Consider the following 24,538-nt stretch of genomic DNA (forward strand, 5'->3'; position numbering starts at 1 on the left):
CGTGACTGAGCGGATATGGAGGTTAGGCTCACTTAAAGGGGGTGGGGAAGATCAGGGACAAATGCAGAGTGAAATAATGGGAAAGTGTATGCCAAATTAGAATTATAAGTGAATGAACTCTTCTTCTTTGTGTGTTCTTGTATTTCCCCAATATTCCACAATGAACATATATCACTATATAAGCAGAAAAAAAATCATTAAGTAAAACCAAAGACACTACTCAGAGGTAAAAAGGAAAAAAATGTCTTTATTTATTGGTAAGGCAATTACTACTATTTACAAGTACTCAGTCCACAAAGCTCATAAAGTTATTCCCATTCTAGAATTGTACCAGTATTTCCAGGCATCTTACAGCATCATTTTAAATAAGACCAAATGAGAGATGTGAGTTTCACAGTGTATAATATATACTTTGTTTCAAGAAATTCTTATTTTAAAATGCACATATATTTTTCTTTGTTGTATTTGCATTTGCACTACGAAACCCTGAAATTATCTATGGGATGAGGAGGACAGAGGACCGGGCAGGCAATGCACAGAAATGGGGGCAAGACTTTTCTTGAACACCCTTTCATATTTTCTTATCTTTGAACAATGTAAAGATAGCACCTATTCAAAAATAAATTTAAACAGTAAAATTTAATATAATCTAAAAATTTTAATAGAAAAACCCTCTTTTAAATTTTCATACATGCAAAAGTTATGTCAAATACAATGTCTGTATTGCCAAATGGGTCTTTCTTTAAACAGGAAATTCCCTTATTGCTTTTTTAAAAGGGGTCTACTTTCAGAAATTTAGTTTCTGTTTAAAGATACAAATATGTCACTATATTCTTACCACATCTTTAAGAGCAAACTGCAGACTTTTGACAAGACTCATACCCTACCAGAAAAAAGTTAAAAAAAAACTTGTCACATACAATATATACCTCACCAGACCATAGTTACCCTTGCTTGGTATGTCTCCAGAGTTTAGAATGAGAACCCATGGTTCTAAGTACGTTCTAAGGGGGTAGGTTCAAGTCCAACAGAGAAAAAGATAATTAAAGCTGTCTGCAGGTGAAACCAGATGGCAGGATTGCAAAGCAAGAGATACACAGGATTGCAAATCCTCCACTAACAGCTGTGAGACTTTGGTAAGTTTAACACTCTGAAAGCTGGACCACAGGGTCTCTCAAATCCATGACTCTGTGTGTGGTGTGAGTTCCCTCTGCTGGAAGAGTTAAGGGGAGGGATGGTGAAGTAGAGTCTGTAGGGTTGAGAGGATGGATTGGAGCAGGTTTCAAACAGATTAATCACTGACACTTGACAATAAACCTGAGAATCCCCAGCCACGGACCCTAATCTATGCTACATTTAAAAGTGCAATGTAAAGTTCATCACTTTCTGTGGGCACCCGGATGTGAGCACAGAAGTTATGTGGTGGTACTCAAATACGAGGTGGTCATACGGAAGAGAAGGGCACTTGTATTAATTTTTAAAGATTATCCCCAAAAGGAATGACAACATTTAAAAATGACAACATTTAAAAATGAAGGGCACTTGTATTAATTTGTAAAGATTACCCCCAAAAGGAATGACAACATTTAAAAATGACAACATTTAAAAATGAAGGGCACTTGTATTAATTTGTAAAGATTACCCCCAAAAGGAATGACAACATTTAAAAATGAAGGGCACTTGTATTAATTTTTAAAGATTACCCCCAAAAGGAATGACAACATTTAAAAAATGACAACATTTAAAAATGAAGGGCACTTGTATTAATTTTTAAAGATTACCCCCAAAAGGAATGACAACATTTAAAAAATGACAACATTTAAAAATGAAGGGCACTTGTATTAATTTTTAAAGATTACCCCCAAAAGGAATGACAACATTTAAAAATGAAGGTGGAGGACTCTCAGACCCTGAAGATAAATCCACAAAAACCTAAGGGCCCAAGAATTTCAGGTTGAGAACTTGACTAGGTCACTCAGAAAGTATCCGACCTGGAAAATTCTGTTAATCAGATATGGCACACAAGTCGTCTATAAAATGAGGTAAATGTCTAATTTGGTTCACCTCAGCAGAGACTTGATCACTGATCTTTGGCTGCTATTCAGCCTCATTCACTGTTGTGTTAAACTGATCAGTGTCTGGTCTGATTGGTCAGTAACCACAATGTACTAGTTGCGTATATGTTTAAATTACCTGAGTATTGGGGGAATAATTATATTGCTAAGGGAAATGCCACGATATCAAACCTGCCCACCACCATGGTGAGTCCCTGAAGCAGATGCCAGTAGGATGCTGTAGTGACTAATAGTCCTAATAATGCTAAACATCGGTAGTATCATTATTAAATAACTAACATTTGCATAATACTCTATCAAAAGTTTTCATGTCTTTCATTTTGTTTGGTAGAAGCCAAACTTTTGAGCGATAAAAGAGAAAAGAAAAGAAAAAATTAACTACAGCTCTTGTAGGTTGAGCAAAAGTAGGCAAAATATACAGAAACCTTATTCCATCTGCCATTTTTATCATAAATGTCTGGAAAGACAACGGCTGTAGGCACTGCCAAATGGTTGTGATCAATCACTTCCTTTTGTCTCTGGACTCTAAATTCACACACACACACACACACACACACACACACACAAATACAGACAAGTGTGTATATGCTCCATTTAGGAAAAATGAGCCAAGAACGATTGCACTCCTGTTGTCTGTATAGACCCATGACTCACAGGCATAAATGTCTAGTGATTCCTCACGTGCTTGCTGGAGGCCTCTGTAAAGAAAGTTCATGGAAAGTTTCCTGATTCTAGAGTTTAACCCTGCACATGCACTAAGTTCCAGTGAAACAGAAATATAAAATAGGCCACAGGCCCAGGACTTCAACATCAAGCCCCACATATTTCTGATGCGGGAGAATTCATCACCTGTGTTGCCCAGCTGGACTCAGAGCCAAGAGCTGGCCTCGTTGTTCCTCAGTCAGAGAATATCAGCAGGTGTTGCTACTGTTGATTTGAAGATAAAAGTCAGCAGGAATTAGATGCAAAGGAACTCAAACCCTGCTACTTCCATTAAGGTTACGACCAGAATACTGCTACCATGGGCCTTATATGCACCATGCCACAATTAGATTTAAACCTTAATCCTCCCAACAGATAATACTTCTCTGCTATATAGATAAGGCTCAAAAAACTAGCTTGATTTAGTGTCTCAGAGCAAGGGAATCACAGCATACAACAGAAACCCAAGGCTTCTCTCTCCAGACCCTTTGCTCTTTCCTTTGTACCAAATCATGCTTCAACTAGCAAGGGACAGTTAAAGGGCCAAAAGCCGTGTATATCCAATTGGACAAAGACTGTACCCACCAGCTGTTAGCTTTGACTTGTATGAACAATGATTTTGGAAGATCATCCTGACATATATATGAGATTTGTTTCCTTGGTCAACCTACATTCAAACCCATGTAATTACTAGCTACATTATAACAAGGTTCTTATGAATATTTCTCATTGCAAATTTGCCAGACATTAATTTGACTTTCATAAAAATACTTATAAAATCAAGCATCACTGAGTTATTTTTTCTTCATTCTCTGACATCTTTCATGAGCACCTACATATCCAAGAAATGTTCATAAAGTCCTGTTATGACCCATGACATTCCAGTTCAGTTAAGTGGGAAATAAAATCCTGTAAACAATAGCTGGCTGGACGTTGTAGCAAATCACTCTGTCTCCTTGGGCTTCAGTTTCTTCATCTATAAATGAAGTCATTAACCACAGGACTTTCAATCTCCCTCCTTCCAGGAACTAACATTTAATTCCTTCCAAGAATTAAAAATTCCTCTTGAAATTTACAAAAAAAAAGTTCAGTACATAGGAGTGTTCACAACCTTAATTTTTAAAGTATCAAGGCTTCCATACAGAGCCACCCCCTCCAGAAGGCATAGCCAGACACTGCCTGGCTGGAGAGAGCAACAAGCCCTGTGAACACCTTCAGTCCCTGAGGCCGCCTCTCTCCTCATCACTTTGGGTCAGAGGAGCAGAGCGTGTTAGAGCAAAGGCAGGGGCTGTTGACTACAGTCAGCTGCCAACCCTGAGGACTCTGACCGAGACAGATGCTGTGTGCAGATTGAGTCCTGATTCAAGCCTCACCTGAAGCCAGTCTCCGCGTTCACGTGTTTTCAGGTGAAAGAAGCAACCCATTTTCTTTTTTGCTTTAGTTGGTGTGAGGTGGGTGCTCTGTCAGCGACGTCTGAAAGGTCCTGACCAACATGGAATTTAATACAAGGTTGTAAAGTCTGTGCTCCCAGAGCAGCTGAATGTGTCTGTCTTCACGCTGAGCTGTCATCTTCCGAGAGCCAACCCTGTTCCCGGCCCAGGAGAAACATTGCCTGCTTCTAGAAACACCTTCCTTACACTAAAGCAGGAAATGGGTGTGGCATAGATCAAATTTTAGGGGAGAACAGGGAGAGGGTCATTGAACCATGATCTCATCATCATCCAGTGTCCAAAACAAGACCATGCAGAGGGGATACAGAATTATAACAAGGGGTGAGCATATATAGAAGGGAAATCTAAGCTCAGTCAAGGCCACGAACAGTGTTTCTGAGCTAAAAGGAACCTTAAAGTATACCCGGTCCCACCTTTTACTTCACAGATGCACAAACCGAGGCTAATCACTTTTTCTCTGGGTGCCCAACTAAATTCAAGACTACAGTCCAAGGCTCCAATAAAGAAAGTTTTCTACCATTTAGACTTATCCAAAAAAAACAACAACAAAAAAAAAAACAGATTTTGTTGTGTCAGAAAATAGGGTATGTTCTTCTACTAGAATGACAGGTGGAAGCCAGCTCACTGCCTGTCACTGATTTCTATGACGGGTGGGAGGTTGGAAGCGATGCCCAAAGGGTCCTTTCAAGTTTAAGCGTCGATCAAAACTTTCTACTATAGTAAAAGTTCTTCCTGTGGCACAGGGAATACTACTTTTTTACGTAGTGTGAAAGCAGGCTGCGGCATCTGTTTTTTTTTTCCGCGTTTGTCCGCTTGTCGACTCACATCATCGTTGACAGCGGTGAGAATGGATAAGATATCTTCCTGTCTGCAGGCAGAAAAGACAATATATTTTCAACCAGGAGATAGAAATCACATACCAGGTCTTAGAAAACAGATTCTAAAATATGTGGCTTCTTCCCAGTCTAGCATGCCAAGATTCTAACTGGAAGTTTGCCAAATATAAAGAAACATTTTTTCTGAAATTAAAAAAGAAATGCTAAATTATATAAAATTTTTCAATTCTACAGTCAGTATTTAAGAACATCATAATAATCACACCTTGCATTTTAATGCACTTAGTCCACAAAGACATTTTGCATATAATTATTTTTCTGTGTTCTTCCTTCAAGCTGGTAGGTAGGTAGGTAGATAGATAGGTAGATAGATAGATAGATAGAATAGGAGGTGATAGATATATATAGAGAGAGAGCCTACTATTAATAATACCCTCTCTATTCTAGGTTTTGGGAGGGATAAAGGGCAAATATGACACAATTCCTGAACTTAAACATGTAGAATACAGACATGAAACATGTACCAAGGATAGCACAGAGACAAACTCCATAATACAAGGCAGAATGTGATCAACACCGCATGAAAAGTAGGTCAAAGTTCCCCTGCAAATTCTGAGGAGAAGACAGTGCCTCTGGCTGGGAGAAGAAGAGAAGACTCCATAGAGGAGGCAGCATTTGATCCAGGGCTTATGTACATTTACCAGAATGTTCTGGGGGTGGGCAATACATATCACTGGAAGCAAAGCATAGGCTCTGGAGACAGAACTCAAGTTTGAATCATGCCTTCATGACTGGTTCTCAGCACCTGCATCCTGCATCACACTAGCTGTTCTCTCTTTCCCCAGATCTCCCTGTGGCTGACTCATCATTCAGTCTTGAAATATCGCCTCTACCAGGAAGCCTTCCCAAGTAGCTCCCTGCTCCACACTCTATATCATTATCCTGTTTTGCTTTTCATAGCAGGTATTACTTCCCAAAATTATCTCACTAATTCAAATATTCATTTACTTACATTTTTATTATCTGTCTTCCTGTCACTGAGCGGTAAGTCCCATGGAGAAGAGATTTTGTCTCTCTTGTTCACAACGATACCCCGAGCCCCCAGCTCAGTACCCAGTACAGTAGGCACATAGCAGGCCCTTGATAAATAGTGCATTTTCCCTGATGCCATAGGAATTGGTCTTTGATGGAGAGGTTGGTAAAGAAGGAAAAGCTAAGGTGACTCAAGGCTCCCATCCTGGTTCCCAATCCTGAATTCCCAGAATTGGAACCATTCCTAGAAATGGGGATTCAGGAGTAGGAGCCCCTGGAGAGGGCTAAGAAGATGAATTCAGGACTGTGCATATTGAATGTGAGGTCCAAAGGCAACAGAGAGGTGGGATGTCTGGCAGGCTGTGAGAAATTCATAGGACTGACCCAAAGAATGAAGTTGACTCAACCTGGCATTCACTGGTCCAGCAAATACTTATCAACCTCAACAATGTATCAGGTACTGTGTCGGATGCTGAGGATATAAGGTTAAATGAAACATCTCTGCCTTTCAGAAACTCAGAGATGGCAATTTGGGAGATGTTTTCATGGAGTTGCCAGTGGCCTCCAGGTATAGCTAAAGCTGCCAAAAGGGGCTATAGAGAGAGAGCAAAGAAGAGGGGCTGGGGCAGAACCTTGGTGAAGGCCCATTTCCATTGTACCAGGTAAACAGCATGTGACAGAGACAGAAGGAAAGTTGTCAGAGCAGTGGCAGGAAACCAAGGGTATTATAATGCCAAAGGCAGCACATGGGCATTCAGTAAATATAAGTGATTGATAATAAATAAATGAAGGAACAAATAAAAGCCTCCCTGCCTATACTGATGCTGTTCCCTCTCCCCAGAATGTCTTTCACCCTGATTATTCACCTAACATCTATTTGGCATCTCTAGAAGCTTCCCCTGATCCTCCAAATCTGGGTGAGGTACTAGTTCTATATGTTCCCATAATGCTTTACAATGTATATTTACCATAGGGAATGATCTTCCCCATATACTTGTCTGTCTTTCCAGATTGTGAGCAACTTGAGGAAAGGGACTGTGTCTTTTTTTCAATTCTGTATCTTCCTTTCCAGTTACGTGCCAGTGCTCAATACAGGTGTGTTGGATGGGTGGATGGATGGATGGATGAATGGACGCATGGATGGATGCATGGGTGGGTGGATCGATGGATGAACAGGTAGGTGGATAGATGAATGAATGAACAGGTAGGTGAATGGAACAACTCAAAACTCTCACCTTGGGACCAAGTCCTTCAGATGATTATACAGAGATTGGATATACCAGCTACCTTCCTCCATGTGCCGAAAGGACACGTAGCCGGGGACAGTGGCCAGGCCAAGAAGGAAATCCGCCTCAACGGGAACACTGTCCTGAAGGGAAGGGGGCACGTGCTCGGGATTTACTGCATCTGCTTCAATGGATACGGAAGGTTGTATTTCTTCACCTTGACAGGCCTGGATGAAAAAGAGTTTGGGTTTGTGAGCCAGAGCAGGACACTGCTGAGCTGTGAAGTGAGACATGATCTGCCGGATGGGAATGAGCTCCCCATCAGAAGAGTAGACAGCTCCAAATTTCCCATGGGTCAGAACACAGAACACAAAGCAGTCTCCATCAGCATGGCCTGGATGAGTCTGAAATTGCTGCAGAACCTCCTCTAGGTGGCCTTTAGTCACATTGACATAAATATGCACGCTGAACCCAAGCCACTGAAACACATGCTTCAGGCACTCTGTGAAAAAGGAGAGAAAGGGGAAATAGGGAAATGGAGGGAAACAAAACGAAAACGAAGGGGTGAAACAATGCTAGTAGTTATAAAAATCTGCATAGCAAATAGGCTGAAGCTTTGGACGTTTTTTCTACTTTCATAACAATAAAATTTTACAATTAACCTGCCTTTTTATGGTAGCCACAGTGCTATCACAATGACCCTGTGAGTCAGCAGAGGCCAGAATTTTATCCTATTTCACAGAGGAGGAAGCTGAGGCCCCGTGAATCTCCCACACGATCACAAACCTGGTTAGTGGTGGAGGCACAACTCTAACCAGGTTGTCTCATCTGACCCAGGTGCTCTCTCCCAACCAGAGTCGTAAATGGTCAGGGACTCTGGTCACTCCTTAAGCAGGTTGGTGACCCCAGGAGCTATGGTCTGAAAGTCTGTGTTCCCCCTCAACCCCCAAGGTGAGGGTATTAGGAAGCGGAGCCTTTGGGAGGTGCTTAGGTCATGAGGGTGGAGCCCATTAAGAAGACCCCAAAGAGCAATCTTGCCCTGGCCGCTGAGTAAGGTCACAGAGAGAAGACGGCCATCTGGGAAGTGGGCTCTCACCAGATACCGAAATGCCAGAGCCTTGATCTTGGACTTCCCAGTCTCCAGAACTGTGAGAAATAAATGTTTGCTGTTTAAAAGGCATCTAATGGTATTAGACGCCATCGGATGGACTAAGACCCCAGGAATGTACAGGAAGCTTAGAAACATTTCTGATATCATCCTTATATTTACATGGAAGATAAAAACTACAGAAAGAAAATGTGAAAATAAAAAGTGATTTTAAGATTTCTAACTTGCATTTCATGTGCTTCCAGACTCTCTTACCAGCATCTTTATTGGTCCCTGGTCTTTCTGACAGTGAGGTAAAACTGTGGTTATTGACAACAACACAAAGCCCTCTGTGCTTCCGATCCATCCTGTACACAGCTGTCTCCTTGAAAGAAGAAGAGACAGGAACCACTTATTAGGGAATCCTCATTTTAAAGGTTTAATGTTTCTAACCAGCCACTGCATTTATCAGTACCAAAGGTAGAGAGTTCTCAAGACCCTGGTCCTGATCTGGAATTAACGATTAATTCCAAGGTAGAATGCCAGGAATTCCTCATTAAAATTCAAACTTCACCTGTCTTGACTGCAGAATGTGAATTCGCAGTGTTAAATAATAAAATATGTATTTTTAACTTTGGCAAACCCAGGGTTTATGCAAAAGCATCTTTCTTGTTGGATTAGCAAAGTGAAGAAGGCATAGGTAAGGATCTAACAAGACAACAAAAATATCAAATGGTAATTTGTTTTTTAAAATGGTAGGATTCTGGAGTGATCTGATTCCTCCAAAAACAGAGAAATCTCTTTTGTAGAGATTACAGTGTGAATTTTAAAACATGTGCAATTGTTTTTGAAGATTATTGTAAATAGCATTTGATTACAAATTAGCTGAGTTGGCTTCAGCAGGGCCTCTCTGTGGCTAAAATGATCTCCTGAAAACATGGTACAGCTTTGATCCAAGCAGAAAAGAAGCGGCTTCAGTCGATGAAAAAGAAATTCCCCCTCTGCATATTTCAAAGGATATGCATGACTGAAAGGGCGATAACATCACCTCCATAGCCAAAGGTCAACACACTTCTGATTATTACAGAAAAAGGTGGAAAGAACAGAGACAATCACACAGAGACAGGAAGAAGAACCAAGATAGAAACAAAAATCTGAGCCCACAGAGTCATTAAGGGCTGGACCCTAGTTGGAGAAGACCTGAGGAAACAGTGCAAACCTTTGTGCTGGTTTCAGAAGTTAGAGTGTCAACAGATGCTCCCAACATCTCCACGGAGACCGGGGTTGCTCTGTCACCTAGAAAGACAAGTACTCAGACTCTTCAAATATCTTCCCCCAAACACTTAGATTTCCTTACAGAGGATGGGTTGGAATCAGCTCAAGTGTTTCTGGTTAAAAGTTTGCTTGGGTTGAGTCAACATTTATCTGTCACTGGATAGAGAGAGGCTGGGCAGACACCAGAAAGAAAGAGGGGGCGGGGGGGGAAAAAAAGGCCCAGCGACCCAATTTTGGCAGAGCAAAAATCACCACAGCCCTGGGATCAATTTAGTCATGGCTTTGGCATTGGCTGCGGACTGCACTGCTTTGAAGTGCACCTGCAAACTCCCTGGTTCCTCCGGATAAGAATCCTTCGTAGAGAGAGGAAGCCAAAGATGAGTTGTCAGATGACAGTAAAGGGAAAATGTGACTTGAAGCTTTTCTTCTCCCACACACGCCTGGCAAGTTTTCAGTAGAATCCGGAAGCTCTGCCCTCGTCTGTGAGGCCTGAGTTAGCTATTAACCACGGTTAAGGGTCAGTCCTGGGCACTCAGCTCAGGCTGAGCAAGTCCAGGATCCTCCAGACCAGAGAACCTACCAAATGGGACCCCCGCTGCAGTCCTCCTGCGCACCTGTAAATTCCCCCTCAACGTGGGAGAAGGTAACTCTCCAGCGAAGACGGGTCTCAACTTTGAAACGGCAGAACTGCAGCACGGAAGGAAACGTGCTTGTTTTTCAGAGAAGTGAAACCATTGCCTGAGCTCTTGTAGCTGCAAGGGGTTAGAGCCAGGTCCTCAGAGGGTGCGTGACCTTCCGCAAAGCACCAGACCTCTTGGGTCTCAGTTTCCTCATCATTAAGTGGGAATAACAGTGGTACCTATCTCCAGGTGACTGGATTATTAAAGGAGATAAGTCCTAGAAAGCTCTTAGAACAGTGGCTGGCACATGACAAGAGCTCAGTAACAATAATTCTCATCCACATCATATCATGCAGCCTCCCAGATAGGCAGAAAGACAAAAGTCCCTAGGAAAGTGGGGTGTACTGGACTCTGAAGTTTACATTTCCAGGAAAAAAAGAAATGAGGAATGGACACATCACAGAGAGAACACCAGAACCCTGATTGTTTGTAAGCAGTTTAGCCCAGTGGTTTTTCAAGGTCATGGTTTCTGGGCAAGGATTCAGAGCATTAAACACACTGTTGCCAAGTCCCTCCCTCTGACCGCCTCTTTCCCTCTGAAAAATACAAGCAGCATCTGGAGCCAATACTATTCTACAGAGTCAACATTCTGTTCCTGATGATGCTGCTGGCAGAGGGCTTCTGCCCACCAAGGGCTCCGTCCCTCCCCACAGAGGGTGACCTCATTCTGAAGGGTGGAGGGAGACCAGCACTGCATTCCCCAGATGCTGGTAGGCTAGGCTTTCCAAGCAGAAACCACCCAGCCCTCGCCATCCGCCCCCATGGAAAAGCCTGGTATAATCCACGCATTCAGTGGCTTGCCCTGAATTAGAATAAAAACTGAATCCTCCACTCATTTGTAAGCCTTCTCCCAAGTCACCCCAAATTGCTTGGTATGTATCAAATATATCTATTACTGCCGTACTGATCCAAGTTATAAAAAGTGTATTAGAGGAAATTCCCTGGCCGTCCAGTGGTTAGGACTCGGCACTTTCACTGCGGGGGAACCCAGATTCAATCCCTGGTCAGGGAACTAAGATCCTGCAAGCCACGCAGCGCGGCAAAAAAAAAAAAAAAAAAAAAAAGTGTATTAGAAACACCTACCATTTCTCTGTGCATGCTCATCTTGCCAGGACACCTCCTGCAGAGGCAAGAGGAAATTCATGAATTGCAGGAAATTCACACACTTAGGGTAAGGGCTGAAAATCTAGGCTTCATTCAGAGAAGAAAAAATACCTGATCCCCAGCCATAGAAAAAGTCACTAGCAGGTAACAAGAAAAGAGCAGAGCAAACAGGAAGGTTCACAAAGACACAGAGGCAAAAGTATATGACACATACACAGAGATATTTATTCACTGCAGCATTATTTGGAATAACTGAAGACTGGAAATAACCCTAATGTTGACCAACAGGGAGTGGTCGAAAGAATGACTGGTTCGTCACACAGTGTGGTAGAAGGCGGAAGACCATCTCCCCAGGAGATACTGTGACATGAAAGAAGTAATGTGAAGATTGGTATTTAGTGTGCTTCCTCTTGTATAATAAAGGGGAGATACGAGTGGGTTTTTTTCAATGGGATAAATCAAAAAACTAATAAAAATGGTAATCTATGGGGGGAGGAAAAGCAGGGCAGCGATGCAATGCAGACTTCTCTGAGTGTACTCAATAGTTTTTCCTTTTAGTTTTATAAAATTAAATACAAAATTGAAGCACAGTTTAGGGCCTTTGTGTTTTCTGCATCCACTCCACTCCCACCACCCCCAGCCCTTAGCCTGCAGCTGAAAGCCCCAGAGGGGACGTGGCCACGATGTTTTGGGGAAGGACTGACTCTGCCACTGGCTGTGTGGTGGGAAGTACCAGGACATTTGTTTGGCGTGACAGGCAAGTCACCCCCAAGTCACTGGGGGCGCCTCCCTCGTGGAGCCCACCAGGCTTCTGGCTGCAGGAGGGTGATTTCTCTTCGAGCCAGACCGGAGCTGCACTGCCTCACTCCCTAGCTGCCTGTGAGAAATGCGAGTCGTTTCTAAGGGGTGTGGCTCAGCCGTAATCTCTGAAGTGCGGCTGTTCCCGGCTCTGAGGGAACAAAGGCAAATAAGTTTAGTTTCACTTTCCAGAAGACTTCCTGCCTTTCTTTTTGCGAGACACATTTCCCTTTCTTCTGCACCAGAGTCCTCCTCAACAGCATCCAAGGGCCAGGCAGGCTGTTTTCTGGGTTTGCACAGTTGGTTTTGAAAGCAGCTGAGTGAATTTTCTGGAATTAAGGGCATCACAGATACAGCAGTGGGCTCAGCCCAGGCATCTCCAGGCCCCAGGTTTCTTTGGTTTGTCTCTTCCCTTGTGCTGTTAAAATCAGCCAGAAAAAGGACTAGGAATAAGCTTTAGGGTCTGTCTGGCTCTCTTTGTCTGAGAATGTTGCATCCCCTGTTGATACCTCCCAAGTAGCTGTGTCAGAGAGGAATGAATGAATGACCCATTGCCTGGCCACACTTGGTATTCTTTCCAGTGTTTTCCAGATGCGTCCCGAAGGCCTTAAAAAGCAGCTGTTGTTATGTCTCCTCGTTAGAGGGCATGCATGTCTTTAAGAAAAGGCTAGGACACACTAAGAAATATTGATTTGGTTTTTAAACAAATTAGGGGATGCTGCTTGAAATACAGTTTTGTTTTGTTTTGTTTTGTTTTACAACCTAACTGTCCATCGACAGATGAATGGACAAAAAAATGGAGTATATATTTGTACAAAGGAATATCATTCAGCCCCAAGAAAGAAGGAAATCCTGCCATTTGCAAAAACGTGGATGAACCTGGCGGATGTTAGGCCAAGTGAAATAATCCAGACACAGAAAGAAAAAAATGTATCATCTCACTTACATGTGGAATCTAAACTAGTTGAACTCACAGGGTAGAATGGGGTTGTCAGAGGTTTGGTGGGGTGGAGGGGTGCAGGTGAAAAAGTGGAGAGATATTGGTCAAAGTGTACAAAGCTTAGCTATACGGGATGAATAAGTTCTGGAGATCTAATGTACAACATGGTGACTGTAGTTAACAGTGTATTGTATACTTGACACTTGTTAAGAGGGTGGATCTTTTTTTTTTTAACATCTTTATTGGAGTGAAATACAGTTTTGATAAAAGAAATTTTCACATATTGAGGAACAGGGAAGTCATCCTGGCTTATACATGAGTTAACTTGAATTTTATGCTAACTAAAACAGCCTGTTTGTGGCCTATCAAGCATACACTGTACATCTGCTTTAATTATTAAAGAAAAGGGTGCACTGACCAGAAGTAAAAAATGTCCATAGTTAAAAAGATTAAATGCCTCCCTTCCTGGGGCACCAATGCTGGTCCTCCTTTGATGATAAGACCGTACCGACTTAGGTGCCAAGGCCATACCGACTCGCTGTGTACGTGCTGATCTGTTTTTGGTTTTCTTTTTGAAATCTTGAAGGAACGTTTCCCTGACTTTTTTGATGTTCTTTGCTCTGACAAGACATAAAACCGCTGAAAACCATGCTTCTTTGGAACAGTTTCTCAGAGTTATCTGAGAAACTGTCTTCCAGGCTATAGTCCTCAGTTTGGATCAAATAAAACCCTTTTCTATTACTGTTATAGACTGTTTATTGATTTTTTTTTTTTTTTGTCAATAGTTTCTTCTCATTAAATGCAATTGTTGGCAGTACTCTTTTATATAAGAAAACCTTTCAGGTACATATGAAACATGAGATAATTTACCAAGTTTTAGTTTATCTGTCACTTCACGGAGAGAGACTGGTGGCCTAAATAACTTTTAAGACACCTTCCAACCCTGAGAGTCTATGTGCATGTGTGTAATGTGAGGTGCTGCCCTCCAAAGCCTCCTGCACTCCCAGCACCACCATGGCTATTCTCCATCTTCATCTGGCCATGACCAGAATCACCCAACAGCAACAAAACCGCAGCACTTCAGAGGTTAAGGCTGAGCCACACGCCTTAGAAACTACTCAGGTTCTAGGAGGCAAAGGGGAAAGTCCTGTGTGTGTGTGTGCGTGCGCGTGTGTGTGCGCACGTGTGTGTGTGTGTGCGTGCGCGTGTGTGTGCGCCCACGTGTGTTTTCCACTTGCAAATCAGTCTCTGAGCACAAAACCAGGTAAAAATGTGGGTGAGGGACGGAATTAAGCTGAGTAGGCAAAACAGCTTTTGAGGGAGAAAAGAGGGCTCCTGCTTACAGTAAAATGCTGAGGAGTAACACAAATGTGGAGAGAATACTGGAGTTTGAAAATCATTGCTTTTCAATCATGCAAGAATCATCAATGGATGCTCAATCTAAGGTGACATTTTAATTCATTTCAAGGGAAAAAATAGTAACTACATAAAATTAACTATATAGTGAAGAAATCAGACAACATCTGGACCAAATAATCAAAATTTAAATCATGAATAGGGAGCCAATGAACACCACATGCCTGCAGATGGGATGCCCTGAGAAAGATATGGTATCATTGATGTAATATTCTGGCCAGAATAGATAGCTTGAATCTAATCATGAGGTAACACCACACACACACACACACACACACACACACACGCACGCATGCACACACACAAAGAGGAAAATCCTATTTTTTTAATAAAAGGTGGTGGTGGTGGTGACTATATTCTTCAAAAGTGTCCATGTCATAAAAGAGGAAGAAAGTTGTGGAAATGAAAAGATTTAAGGAGACTAAAGAGACATGACAACTAAATACAATATATGATCCTAGACTGAATTATGTACTGGAGGGAAACAAGCTATAAAACCTGTAAAAGATATTATTGGGTTAATAGATAAAATTGAAATATGGACAACTGACTTGGTGAAACTATTGTATAATTTAATTTAACTGTACTATAATCTGTAAAACAATATCCTTATTATTATGAAATATACACTGAAGTATTTAGGGGTAAAGAGCCATGATGTATGCAAGTTACTCTTGAAAAGTTCAGAAAAAATTATGTGTGCGTATACAAATAGATAAAGAGAGAGCACACAAATGACAAAGCAAATGGGACAAAAGTCACAACAGGTAGGTGAATCTGGGTAAACAAATTTTGTATTATTCACATTTTTTTCAACTTTTCTATAAGATTAAACATACTTCCAAATTTTTAAATAATAATTATAACTGTAAAAATATGACAGCATGAAAATAGTAAAGAAGCTATGAAAGAATTTTTTAAGAATTAAAAAATGAAACTTCCAGGGTGGGAGGGAGATGCAAGAGGGAGGGTATATGGAGATATATGTATACATATAGCTGATTCACTTTGTTGTACAGCAGAAACTAGCACAACATTGTAAAGCAATTATACTCCAATAAAGATGTTTAAAAAAATAAAAATAAATAAAAATAAAAAACTTCCAAAACAACCCAATTAAAAAATGGGCAAAGGACTTGAATAAACATTTCTTCAAAGAAGATATACAAATAGCCAACAAGCACATGAAAAGATCAACATCACTAATCATTAGGGAAATGCAAGTCAAAACTACAATGAAATACCACTTCACACCCATTAGGTTGGCTACTATCAAAAACCAAGAAAATAACAAGTGTTAGCAAGGGTGTGGAGAACCCTTGTGCCTTGTTTGTGAAAATGCAAAATGATGCAGCTGCTATGGAAAACAGTATGGTGGTTTCTCAAAAAATGAAATATAGGGAATTCCCTGGCAGTCCAGTGGTTAGGACTTAGCGCTTCCACTGCCCAGGCCCAGGTTCAAACCCTGGTCGGGGAACTAAGATCCCTCAAGCTCCGAGGCACTGCCAAAAAAAAAAAAAAGAAAAAAGAAAAGAAATATAGAATGATACATGATCCAGCAATTCCACTTCTGGGTATACCCCAAAAGAATTAAAAGCAGAGTCTCAAAGAGATATTTGTACACCCATGTTCATAAGCAGTATTATTCACAATAGCCAAAAGATAGAAGTCATTCAAGTGTCCATCCATGGATGAATGGATAAACAAGATGTGGTATATACACACAATGGAATATTACTGAGCCTTAAAAATGAAGAAAATTCTGACATGGATGAACCTTGAGGACATTATGCTAAGTGAAATAAGCCAGTCACAAAAAGACAAATACTGTATGATTCCACTTATATGAGGCACCCAAAAGAGTCAAATTCATAGAGACAGGAAGTAGAATGGTGTCTGCCAGGGGCTGGTGGGAGGGGGAATGGGGAGTTAGTGTTTAACGGATATAGTTTCAGTTTTCAAGATGAAATGAGCTCTGGAAATTGTTTATACAACAATGTGACTGTACTTAACAATATTAAACTGTACACTTAAAAATGGCAAACATGGTACATTTTATGTTATTTGTATTTTACAACAACTTAAAAAATTTTTTTTGTATGGTTAAGATGGTAAATTTTATGTTATGTGTATTTTACCACAATTAGAAAACAAAACCAAAAACAAAAAATTCCAGGGACAACCTAACTTCATCGATGCTGACAGATGTCAGCAAAATAGAACTGCCAAGCAAGATGGGAATAAACATAAATCCCAGGGAAGAATGTCATGTGTCTTCCAAGGACCATGATGATGTTGTGAAGAATGGATTGCAAATTCTCCCAATGTTTCCCCCTCTACCTACCCTACCTTTGCTGGGTACTACAGGAACCCAGTTCTTGCCCTCTGGGACCCAGTGCAAAGTAAAACTGTGAGGCCCCTTGTTCACACATTATCAAGAATTTCAAAATAATGACAGCTGAGCATTCAAAAAGTATGGGCCCTGTGCGATTGTACAGGCTGTATGCCCATGAAGCCAGCCATGATCGAATCCCACAGATAACAACAGAACCATTTCAAAGCAACCCAGTGGTGTACTGGAGTCAGCTCTAACCAGCTAGTGAGAGCCAATCATTAGATTTTCAGAAATTCTGCAATACAGTTAATATCAAGTTGGTAACTTGAAATCAGCCATGGTAGGAGTATTTACACCAAATGCTACAAATCATTCTCTCTCTCTCTCTCTCTCTCTCTCTCTCTCTCTCTCTCTCTCTCTCATTTGCAGTGAAGCTGATGGTTACACATTTACCAACACACCAATGAACCTACCGGCAAGGCTCCAAGCACTTGGTTAATGTCCGAGTGGGAAAATAGTTCTTTCTCTCCTTGATGCAATGACTCAGTTTCCTTGGCTACAGGAGGTGCCCCTACCTGGGAGGCTGGGAAGAGAATCAGACAGAAAAACAAAAAAATCACCTTCTGACTAGTGGCAATCCGAAATAACCCATCATCATAAGAAATTATGTTATAGGGACCTGTAGATTTGTAGTGGCATTTGCTTAAAGAGGCCTACATGTATATACCCAGAAAAAATGTGAATTTATAAATTATTTTTATCATTATATTTTCATTCCTTGTATTATGATATTTGGTTCCTTACTATTTCTATTACTTTTGTAATTTAATTAGTTCCTTAAAATTACTATATACTTTACTAAATACCATTTCAGAACTTATGGTGCTCAATGTGTCAGGTAACTGCCAAATAAAGATTACAAAAGCACTACCTCAAGAAATAAAACCAGAACTCAGACTGTACTAGCAAATAAAGATTACAAAGGCATTACCTCAAGAAATAAAACCAGAACTCAGACTGTAATAGCAAAAAGAAAACGAGAGAAAGAAGCAAAAGAAGGTAGGAAGGGAAGGAAAGGAAAAGAAAAAGCATTTAAAAGTGTTGATTAAATACATATGTTATATACAAAAAATATGTCTCTATGGAACCATTAAAAAAAATAAGCTATATCTGTGTTATATACATGGGAAAATGCCAGATATATTAGGTGGGAAAAAGCAAGTTACGGAATATGATTAGCATGATCTTAGCTAAATATGAATTATAGGTATCTATCCATACATGCATACACACATGCACTTATCTCTATATAGAAGAAAAGCTACAAAAATATACTCCAAACCGGGGTTACCTCTGGGGAATGGACTACCTGTGGAAGAAAAAGAAGAGAGAGACTTTACCTCCTACACTCTGTATTGTTGTCATTATTTGAATTTCTATTTAATTTTATTATAATTATTATACATTATTTTTAATAATGAATTTAAAATATTAAAACAAACACCAAGGCTCAGGAAAACTCAGAAAGATATCCAGGTGGTCCTTAAACAGAGCTTGTGTCCTAATCAGATACAGTGGGCTTAGTCTTTCCACTCACCTCACTTACAGAAGCCTAAAATCTGCATACCTACTATCTTTTCAGTCCTTTAGTCCTTCATCCTAAATGGCAGAATTAAGCCCAAACTCTCAGAGGACTGTAGAAAGTCAATATTAAAATACTGAGACCTATGATATAATAATAAATATCCATGTGGTCTCTGCTCCTTTTCCTGGCACACAGTTCCTAAAACCCTACACTCTCTTAAGTGATTAAGTGTCTTTTTGTATGCTAATGACATGACTGGTGGTTGGGGACATCCTGATAGCCTCAGGATGGGGGCTGGTTGCCAGGGGACCCAATCAAATGATCAGAGAGTTGGAACTTTCAGCTTTACTCCCAGAACTCTGGAAAGGGGACAGGGGCTAGAGGTTGAATTAATTACAATGGCCAATGATTTAATCAATCATGCCTCCGTAACAAAGCCTCCATTAAAAACCCTAACTGAGGGACTTCCCTGGAGGTCCAGTGGTTAAGACTCTGCACTTCCACTGCAGGGGGGGCATGGGTTCCATCCCTGGTCAGGGAATTGGGATCCCGCTGCCGTGCAGTGTGGTCAAAAAAAACACAAAAACACCCTAACTGAGGGGGTTCAGAGAGCTTCTGGGTTGGAGAACAAGTGGAGGTGTTGGGAGAGTGATCCACCTGGAGGGGGCATGGAACTTCCATGCTCCTTCCCCCACGCCTTGCCCTATGCATCTCTTCCACTTGGCTGTTCCTGAGTTGTATACTTTTGTAATAAATCAGTAACCTAGTAAGTAAACTATTTTCCTAAGTTCTGTGAACAGTTCTAGCAAATTATCAAACCTGAGGAAGGGGTCATGGGAACCCCTGGTTTGCAACCAAGTTGAACAGAAGCTGTGGGTAATCTGGGGACCCACGACCTGAGATTGGTGGCTGAAGTGGTGGGGGGAGTCTTGGGGGACTGAACCTTTAACCTGTGGGATATGCGAAAACTGATGAGTGTCAGAACTGAATTAAAACACAGGACACCCAGTTGGTGTCTGCAGAGTTGGAGAATCGCTTGGTGTGGAAAAACTCACACCCCTGGGGTCAGAAGTGTTCCAGAATGTTGTTGTGAGTATTAGTAAAGGAAAACAAGTTTTTTCTTTCAACATCCGAAAAATGATCATACAGCATGTAGATTATAGAAAAGAAAAATCAAAATTAGAATTCTTCTGACAGGGAACTATATTCAATATCTTGTAATAACCTATAATTGAAAAGAATCTGAAAAGAATGTGCGTGTGTGTGTAACTGAATCACTTTGTTGTACACCTGAAACTAATACAATATTGTAAATCAAAAAAAAAAAGAATTCTTCTGATAATAAAGCTCAGTCCTCAAGACTCACTGAGGCAAATGTAAACATTTACTGCATAGAAACTAGAGAGCCTTCTCCAGAGTCCAAATAGTCAAATAATCTGGCCACCTGCCCTATGTTTACTCTGTGTGGAGTACTGCATTACAGGAAAACGATGACGTGATCAGAAAAAAAAAAAAAAATCTCAGCATTCAGAGTTCAAGTGAGGATTTCAAATATACTTTCAATATCAACTCCCTGTTTTTATTTCTCACTTGATGACTTGACGGTTAGAAGAGCTGTTTTTATTCTTCATAATTTTTACTTAAAGTATACATTAAATTATCCATTGATTTGGTTATTGTTTGAGATTTTATCAAATTAACAACAGTACGTTTTGTTCCTTGACTCATTTTGTGTTAATACAATTCTTAGAGAGAAGTTTCCTTTTGGCTAGTTTTGTTTTCAACCAGATAAATTTGCACACTATGTTGAGTCTCTGAACTAAAATATGGGTGTAGCATACAAGCTTCATGAATACAATACTTTTAGCTTTTGTTTAATAGTGGAGAAATGGACTCAATAAACCACAAATATTCAGCATATTGACACATGGTAAGGCAGCCAGATTTGATTTCTGCCCTATGCAGCTACTTCTATGTAATACCACGGCAATACTACCTTTACAAGCCTGATTAAAAACAAAAGAGAAAGAAAGAATATTCTTCTCTGATAGTACTTTATGAGAATATGAAAGTTTTCATGACTTTCCCCTCCAACAAACGTATTCATAGGAATGTGTATTGAATGCTTACTCTATACCAGACATGCATTTTATAGGAATTACCTCATTCAATCCTCAAAAAAATTATGAAGTAGGTACTACGATTAGCCCCACTTTAAAGATGGGAAAAGTGAGACATAGAACAGCTGAGGAAAGGGCCACTGCACCATTAATAAGTGGAGTGCTGGCAATCTGACTCCATGGATCCCACTCTTAATTCCTGTGCCATCCTGCCTCCTTCTTTTTGATGTTATTTCATTCAAAACAATTTCTTTTACAATCACTTCCATGTAAGAATCAGAAGAAGACATTTGTCTAAAACCACTTTCCCTCACTAGAATATAAGCTCCAAGAAGGTAGAAGCTTTGCCCTATACCTTGCTGTAGCTCCAACTTCTAAAACTGTGCCTAGTACAAAGTATGCATTCAATAAACATGTGTTGAATGAACAAATGGGGAGATTTCAAAAGAATATTATCAGAGTGATAAGTAAACATCATACATTGCCAATTGGTTTAAGAATTCCCATGGTCTGATTCGAGCAAGCAAGCAAGCATAATCTAGTTACCTTTCTCTCTTTTATATTTGTCTATCTTTCTCATAAGATTAGGTACAATTTTTTTGCAGAGATCCTCCAGTAATGTCAGATTATCTTCATCTATTTTATCTTGTTTCTCCAGATATGCCAGGAAACTTAGAGAGGTCTGCAAGAGAATCAATGGAGTCACATTTACTTGCCTACTGATTACCCATTGCAGTAATAAATTAGGTGGAGAGTCCATGCAGGAAGACTTCAATAGTAGGGGGGAAGAGGCATTATAGAGATTGAAAATCTCTATACAATCTATATTAATACCAGATACCAAACACACATCACTCACTAACTACTCAGAAACAATCCGATGAGCAGATGCTATTATATCCCCATTTTAAAGATGAAATAACTGAGGCACAGAGAGGTTCAGTAAGTCGTCCAAGGTCACAGAGCCAATAAGTGGCAGAGCTGGTATTTGAGTCCTGGCAGCCTGATGCCAAAGTCTGTCTCATTAACCATTGAGCAATACTGCCTCTAACTCTCAGCTGTAAATGATATAAAAGATTAGGGCAGCAGCAAAACAGGGGTACCAAAGAAAAGAGAAGAAAATGTTTTGGAAGAATTTTATATTTGGTATTTTAAAAGAAAAAAATATCTTAAGCACTCCTGGGAAAAATTGCAAATTGGTTAGTATTATTTTAATATTGAATTACATATGAGGTGGAAGGCACCATAATCTTTTCAGTGATAAGGACTTCTCAACCAATGTATTAATCCGGTTATGAAAATATATATATGAATAAAATTGTGTTAGAGCCCACAGAAAAGAATAACTAATCAGAGGGACTTCCCTGGAGGTCCAGTGGTTAAGACCCCCATGCTTCCACTGCAGGGGGCACGGGTTCGATCCCTGGTCGAGGAACTAAGATCCCACATGCTGCGCAGAGCGGCCAAAAAATAAATAAATAAAATAACTAATCAGAAAGTGAACAGCTAAACACTCGCTAACTGCATACATAAGCATCAGCAGGATGGGAACAGGGGGCCGGGGAGTCTCCAGACATGCTGGCCAGTTGAAAAGTCAGGAATGTTGAGGAGGAGGCCTGAGTACAAACTCCGAGTGAAAGCTAGACCACAGCTGGAACAGCAGGCTGGTATCAGGCCATGAAGGAACACCGAGGGGTTTGGGCAAGTATCCCATGGATGAAGGGGTTCCAGCAGGAATTTTTAAGGAGAACAGTGACATGAACAGGTTTGTTTTTAAATAGAAGTCTTGGGGATAGGTTGGAGGAGGAAGTGGGCTAGAGAGAAAATATCAGCAGGAAGATTAAATGCTCCGGTGAAGAGATCAACACTGCCTGGTCTAAAGCTAGTGGTGGAAACGCAGAGGAGGCGCTGGATTTGAGCGACTTTTCTGAGGTATCATTTGGTGAGCTGGGAGGTCAATTGGAGTGGGTGAAGAAAGGAAGGAAGAGTCGAAGACGACTTCAAATGGTGATGCCCCTCGTTTCTGCACGACTCACCTGCTCCACAGAGCAGGCGCCACACAAGCTGCACGTGGGAGGTGATACGTGAATCGCATCTCGAAGGATCACCACGCCTTCACTTCCGACATGCCAAAGGGCCTTCCAAGCAAAGAAAATCAGGTAGGGAAAATGAGAAACTAAAAATCTGGTTGTGAGCAGGCTCGTGGTAGTTTCGGCAAGAATAGTTTCGTGGGAGGGAAGGAGGCTGAAGCCATCTTGGAATGCGTTGGAGTGTGACTGAGAGTCGCGTCAGTGGAGAGAGAGCGTGTGTGGACTATTCTTTCAAGAAGTCTGGCGGTAGGACTTCCCTGGTGGCGCAGTGGTTAAGAATCCGCCTGCCAACGCAGGGCACACGGGTTCGAGCCCTGGTCCGGGAAGATCCCACATGCCGCGGAGCAGCTAAGCCCGTGCATCACAACTACTGAGCCTGCGCTCTAGAGCCTGCGAGCCACAACTACTGAGCCCACATGCCATAACTACTGAAGCCCACGCGCCTAGAGCCCGTGCTCCGCAACAAAAGAAGCCACCGCAATGAGAAGCCCACGCACTGCAACGAAGACTAGCCCCCGCTCACCACAACCAGAGAAAGCCTGCACAGCAACGAGGGTCCAACGCAGCCATAAATTAATTAATTAATTAATTAATTAATTAATTAAATAAAATAAAGACAAGTAAATAAAATTTTTTAAAAAAAGAAGTCTGGCAGTAAAGGGAAAGAAGATAGAGCAGTAACAGAAGGATGAAAAAGGGTTAATGGAAGAGTGTGTGTGTGTGAGTGTGTGTATGTGCACGAAATGTGTGTTTTCAAACAAGGTACTCAAAATGCCAACAGCCAAGGGAAAGGCCAGAGTTACAAAGTCTTAACTGAGTTCTGTCCTAATCTGATCAAAAAAGAGATTATAAATTTTCAAGACATTCCAGAGACACATAGGAGAACCAAAAAGGCAAAGAAATGTGTGTGTCCTCATCTGCAGCGCCAGCACACCAACAACCTGCCCAGGAAATAAAGTAGGAGGGAGGAGGGGGTAAAGGAAGATTCATCCAGAGCTGATCAGCTGGGCAAAGGGGTCAGAGGGAATCCCCGAACAAGGTTCTACAGTCGGTTTATGTGCAAATGAGCTCCCGCTGAAGCTCAAAACAGAAACTCCTATCTTGACTTCATCCTACCAGGAGGAAGAAAAGGGGCTAAAACATGCTTCCAGAAGCAATGAGGGAAATCCATTATACTTTGTACAAAGTGTATTAGATGTTGAGTAAATGACACCCTCCATACACACACACACACACACACACACGAACACCCACAATATAAATGGAGTCTGCACATTAGTTTAAGAACACCACCCTGGCAAATATTAGCAGAAATTCTGAAACTCTCTTGCTCGGCATCTTTGTTAAAAAGATAGGTTTGGGTGTGGTTTCCTTTACATCTAACGTTCTGTGTTGATTGCTACATTGAGAACGGATATCCTGACAGTTGTTTGGGTCACTCAGGATGTGTGAAGGCAGCTAAGTTTGCTCTAAGTTTGTGTGAAAGCTATCAAAGAGGAAACCTAGAACACCCTGCAAAGGTCGTTTCTGTTCATCCAGAGAGACCACGTGAATTCACAATTCTTCCTTTTTTTGGCTGAGAGGTATTCAGGCCCTCCTCCACTGGCTGGTAAAGAATTTATTTCTGTGATAAAGTCTTTTGCAATTGCAATTGCAGATAATGCAGTCCCATTAAGCCCTGGTATGGAAACACATCTGGGTTGCTTAGAGTTTGTCCTTTACGCACTTGAGAAGGCTGCCCTGATCACAAAGCCCAATAGAGATCAACCTGGATTATCAGGTGTGT

General features: G+C 41.1%; 1 protein-coding gene across 2 annotated transcripts in view; it reads right to left on the minus strand.

Annotated features, from left to right (window-relative positions):
* Positions 1-227: 227 nt before the first annotated feature.
* Positions 228-24,538, minus strand: part of CASP10 (caspase 10) — a 29,549-nt gene continuing 5,238 nt past the window's right edge. The window contains exons 4-11 of one of the 2 annotated variants that reach the window (XM_059928454.1): positions 21,209-21,344; positions 18,309-18,326; positions 17,431-17,540; positions 11,448-11,484; positions 9,629-9,705; positions 8,686-8,794; positions 7,332-7,824; positions 228-5,096 (exon numbers count right to left, since the gene is read on the minus strand). In XM_059928454.1, the coding sequence (XP_059784437.1) occupies positions 4,943-5,096; positions 7,332-7,824; positions 8,686-8,794; positions 9,629-9,705; positions 11,448-11,484; positions 17,431-17,540; positions 18,309-18,326; positions 21,209-21,344 (1,134 nt within the window). In that variant the 3' untranslated portion in view covers positions 228-4,942. The remainder of the gene's footprint in view (positions 5,097-7,331; positions 7,825-8,685; positions 8,795-9,628; positions 9,706-11,447; positions 11,485-17,430; positions 17,541-18,308; positions 18,327-21,208; positions 21,345-24,538) is intronic. The other variant, XM_059928455.1, reaches the window with a different exon arrangement.

This window comes from Balaenoptera ricei, chromosome 7 (assembly GCF_028023285.1).
Source record: "Balaenoptera ricei isolate mBalRic1 chromosome 7, mBalRic1.hap2, whole genome shotgun sequence".
NCBI lineage: Eukaryota > Metazoa > Chordata > Mammalia > Artiodactyla > Balaenopteridae > Balaenoptera > Balaenoptera ricei.